The 4,854-nt window shown below is 33.8% G+C and overlaps 1 protein-coding gene across 1 annotated transcript; it reads left to right on the top strand.

Annotated features, from left to right (window-relative positions):
• Positions 1–3,350: 3,350 nt before the first annotated feature.
• FOIG_16626 (uncharacterized protein) lies at positions 3,351–3,809 on the top strand (the record flags this gene model as incomplete). The annotated part of the gene is made up of 1 exon (XM_031218090.1): positions 3,351–3,809. One exon carries the CDS (start codon positions 3,351–3,353, stop codon positions 3,735–3,737), a length of 387 nt encoding a protein of 128 aa, XP_031052196.1. The 3' UTR covers positions 3,738–3,809.
• Between the last annotated feature and the right edge of the window lie 1,045 nt (positions 3,810–4,854).

Below are 4,854 nucleotides of genomic sequence, written 5' to 3'. Positions count from 1 at the left end.
TTTAAATTAAAAATAAATTAAATTATTATTTATTTCTTTAAATTAAATAGTTTTTATAACTTTAAGATAAAATTATATTATAATTAAATACTATTTTAGTAGTATTATAAGATATAGTAATAAATTTTATATATAATTATTACCTTTTAGGTACTTAATTTTAGGTTATTTTAAAGGGCCTAAAAGGCAAAAAGGATTTTAGCTTTATTTAATAATTAAGATATATTTAATAGTTAAGAAGTATCTAATTAAATAGAAATATTATAAGATATAGGATTTTTAGGTTATATACTTATCTAGGTTATATACTTATTAATTATATTACTTTATAATTTAATATAATTAATTAATTATAATTAAAGATAATTAAGATAAGTAGGAATATTAATTATTTATTTTAATTAAGCTTTCTAATATATATAATTATATCCTAAGTATTATTTAATTATATTTATCCTTAACTTATATTTCTCCTATTATATTATCTTATAACCTAATCTAATTTATTATTAACCTACTAAGCTAACCTTAGTCTACTAATATTTATAGTTTTTCCCTAAATACTAAAACCTTTTTTTCTTAATTTGCCTTTTTCCTCCTCTTTTCCTCCTTACTTCTCTTCCTTTATCTTATAATAGCCCTTAATTCTTATAATAAAATATTTATATTATTAATTTAATTAACTTAATTATATATTTTAACTTTATAAACTATGCCTAATATAGGCTATTATTACTACCTAATATAATACTATTAATAAAGGCCTATTATTACCTTAATATACTTTAATCTTATTTTAAGTAATTAGCTAGGTCTTTTAATGCCTTTATCTGGCTTATAATATATTTAATAAGGAATATATCTTCCTTAATACTAAGGAGCTATACTTAATAACTAAAGATTATTAAATTAACTTATTATATTAGTAGTAATTTATTAATATATAGTAGGTATTTTCTTATAATTTTATAATACTATAAAAAGGAATATAAAATAAGGATATACTTAAACTTAAGCCTATTAATATTTATTAAAGGATTAATTATATAATTATTAATTACTAAGATTAAATAGCTATAGCTAGGTTAATTATTATTAATAATAATTATATAGTAATATATCTTATAATAGAAGTTAAGGTTCTTAGTTTATTTTAATATAGCCTTTTAGTATTAAAGCCTTAGTAGTAATTACCTTAATAGGGTAATAATAGAAAAGGTATTTAGCCTTCTAAGGATAGGGAAAATATCTTCTTTATACTTATAGATTAAGGCTATTTATTTAGTTAGATCTTAAGGTTTAAGGCAGTAATTATATAATCTACTAAGACTTAATATTAAGGTTATTATATTTTTTAGCATAATATATAATACCTTATATTATATTATATTAAAAATAAATACCTTGTTTTATTATCTTACTTTAATGCCTTTAGCTTTACTTTATGCATTGCTAAATAGGTATATTGACTTTAAAATATAGTTACATAGAGGAGGTATAATAGGCTTTTCTACTTTATTTTTGCAGCCCTGGATCGGCTTGACTTTTAGGCTAGGTTTCTTGCGACCACGTGGGACAGCCTGCCCTGGCTTTGATATATTAATAGAGCGCTCTTCGAGGAGCATTTTGGTATAGACGACGAAGTCATATATCTTTATTTAACTATAGAGGCATGGGTTGAGGTAATAAAGATGCCCATGCAGAAGATTATCGGCACGCCGATTTAATATGCGGGGAAGAGCCGCATCGTGTAACTGGCCGAATTAGGCTAGCCCGCCACTAAGGGAATCCAGCGGTCGGGTCGAATTTCATGAGTTCTTACAGTATTATGAAATACGTGTAGGTTGGTTGGTCACAGCAGGTAGCCTCCCATCCAAGGCGGATCCAGTGGGAGCCGAGATTGTGGTGTAGCAGGGCGACACATATTTTCGTCACAGCGGCATACAACCACGAGCCCTTATTGGTCCTCCCAAAGTGGCAGAAAGTTAATTCTTAATAAAGGTGCAGCATTCTGGATGCCATCTCCTTGATGCCTCGGGCCCTCGACATGTAGAGAAACATAAGAATGGTTTATACTAAGTTCCATACTGTAGATCTCCCACATTTGATTTTCATGGGTTTTACAGCCACTAGCCTAGTGCTTTACATAACACCCTCACGACAATGAACCAACCGCGTGCAAGCGGGTGATAAACACTGTATTCCATAAAGACAGCTGTACGGAAGGGTCGGAGCATAAGCATCCGAAAATTCAAGGAGATATAATGCAAATATGCTAGCACCACTACACCATACCAAGCCTACAGTACCACCCTCTCACAGTATTTATTCTTGGGCCCTATAAAAAGTTACTCACACCAAGGATAATCATAAGAGCTCCGCTTGAAGTAAAGATGGCTAGGCTGTTACCCTTAAGTAGCATCTCGACATTTATTTTCGGTACACCAATTAATAAACTGCTAACTCTCGCGTTTATTAATCCAAACCAGCATTCATCACCCCTTATAATTGTGCCAACTGCAGGGACTTAACATCCGTCTGAGGTTGCTACCTTCTGGATGTGGCCCTTAACTATTATAAATAACACAGTAAGAGGTGAACTTCGAGGAGAAATGCTTACATTCCCAATGTTTGGAGAATTGTTCGTATTAGTGAAGAGGTTGCAACTACTTGAGTAGGGAATTGCTATACGAGCATGACGTTTTGGCTACACGGGCATGACTCTTACACGGGTAGGGAAAGTATTCAGAAATAGATATGAGGTGGAGGGGATACTGTAGCGTCAGCTGTCATACTATCTGACCTTGACTACAGTGTTTTTTATAGCCACCTTTTACTAATCGGGGCTCTACCAGTAGGCGAAACTCCCGTCAGCCATCCCTCATTCTCTATCTTAATTTGTGGAATGATCAATAAAAATGACAAATTTGATACGTAACAAGGGTAGACTAAAAATAACTCACCCGTTCTAGACCTCTATTGGACGACAGTGAAGCCATAATGGAACAGCATGAAAGCGTCACAGCTGCCTAGTGGTGGTTGCGCCTCTCTTGCATCGGCTCTAGCACGGAGAGGCTGAGCCCAAACCAGTCCTCAGCGTTTACGAACGGAGAAGTATCGCTATTAATAGCTCGCAGTAAAAAGGGTGGCATAGCAAGCTGAAAACTAGCCGGTGAGCGAATGTAAAAGATAGAGAAAATGCATGTGGCAGGGGAGTGCAGAGACAGACTATTATAAATACTTAGGCATTACCCGACAATCTTAAACCAATCTTCATTGCAAACTACAGCATCTCAAGAAATACATCTCAGAGAAGAAGAGCCACAAACCCAACTTCAAGACAGTTAACAATGCACTTCCCTTCTATTCTTCCCTTTGTCGCTTTGGGCCTTGGAGTAGCCAATGCCGCCGCTATTGACGACAGCGACATGCTCGATTCCCGTGCACCTCGGTGTGAGGCAGGCATCAACCTGATCAGACTCGATCTCAGGCATGGTAAATCATTCACTGGGTTTGGCAAACCAGGCGACTGCAAAAATCTCCCAAGGAATGTCAATAACTTTGATGTTGATTCCCGAGGCACTAAGTCGCTTGTGCCATGCTTTGAGTGCACGGTATACGAGAAATCCGATTGTCAGCCTGGTGACAGCATAACGATTGGAGGCAGTAGAGCATTCAAGGCTATGGGCAAAAAGAAGCAGCACTGGAGGAGCTGGAAGTGCGAGTGCAAGGACTAAACGGCAACGATGAAGAGTATAAGATTGACTCTGGAGGAGACAGTGGCGGCAGAAAGGGGAAGACTAGTAGGGAGACGCTCATTAGGCCAATAACCTTATACTTAATCTTGTATTTATTCTTCTGGCTTTGTCACTCATTACACTATTCAATTAAGATAAATTATTAATTCAATCCCAGAAATACCTTTTACCTAACATACGGGCTTAGACTTAAAGTATTACTCTCCTATAGCTATTTATATAGCTTTTCTACTTAGGACTAATTTATTACAGCATTAAAAGAGAAAGCAAGGCCTGCTTATATTAATAGCTCTCTTAACTACCTAAGATTAAACCTTAGCCACCCACAGGCTTAATATAACTTAAGCCATAAGCTTTTTAGTAAAATATTATATATTATAAAAATCGGGCTTGGGTTCTAGTAAATATTAAGTCTATGTTATTAGGGAGTACAGAAGGTTTAATGGTAAAAAAAAAGATTTAGGCTTTACTAACTTTATAAAACTTATAAAAGCTAAAATAAAAAATATTTTTAATTATTAAATTATCTCCTCTTATAGGTGTAATGCTTTTATAATGCCTTATTCTTAGTTTAGAACTTTTTATACCAATAGCTTGGTATTAATTACTATATACTAGTATAATAATAATACTTAATAGTTTTCTATTACTTTAAGCTTTAAGTTCAAGGTTGTAGATATCTATTAATAGCTGGCACTAAACGGCAAAAAGTCTAGATTAAAAAAGAGAGCTAACTATAGTAAAGTTAGTAAGGCAAGTAATTAATTAGGTAGATATTATTATATAGGTAGTGGCTAAATTATCGAAAAGCGGCGGTTAAGGAAGGTATTACAACTAAGTATACGGCACTGCTATATATATAGCAGAATACAAGGACCTTTCAGGTAGTTATTAAGACCTCGGAGGAAGAGTTAAGTAACAGGCTTAACCCCAGTATTAAAATCATATATATTTATATGGCTAATTCTGTCTAAATGGCTAGAGAAAAATATCTGAGATTCCCTCTAAGATCTATGTTACGACCCTAGCGGTTACGTCACGTGTACCCCACAAAAACTCATGCAAGGCATCAACCCCTCAACGGTTACGGGCCAAT

Source organism: Fusarium odoratissimum (genome assembly GCF_000260195.1).
Source record: "Fusarium odoratissimum NRRL 54006 unplaced genomic scaffold supercont1.100, whole genome shotgun sequence".
Classification (NCBI taxonomy): Eukaryota; Fungi; Ascomycota; class Sordariomycetes; order Hypocreales; family Nectriaceae; genus Fusarium; species Fusarium odoratissimum.
This window is presented reverse-complemented; position numbering and strand designations above follow the sequence as displayed.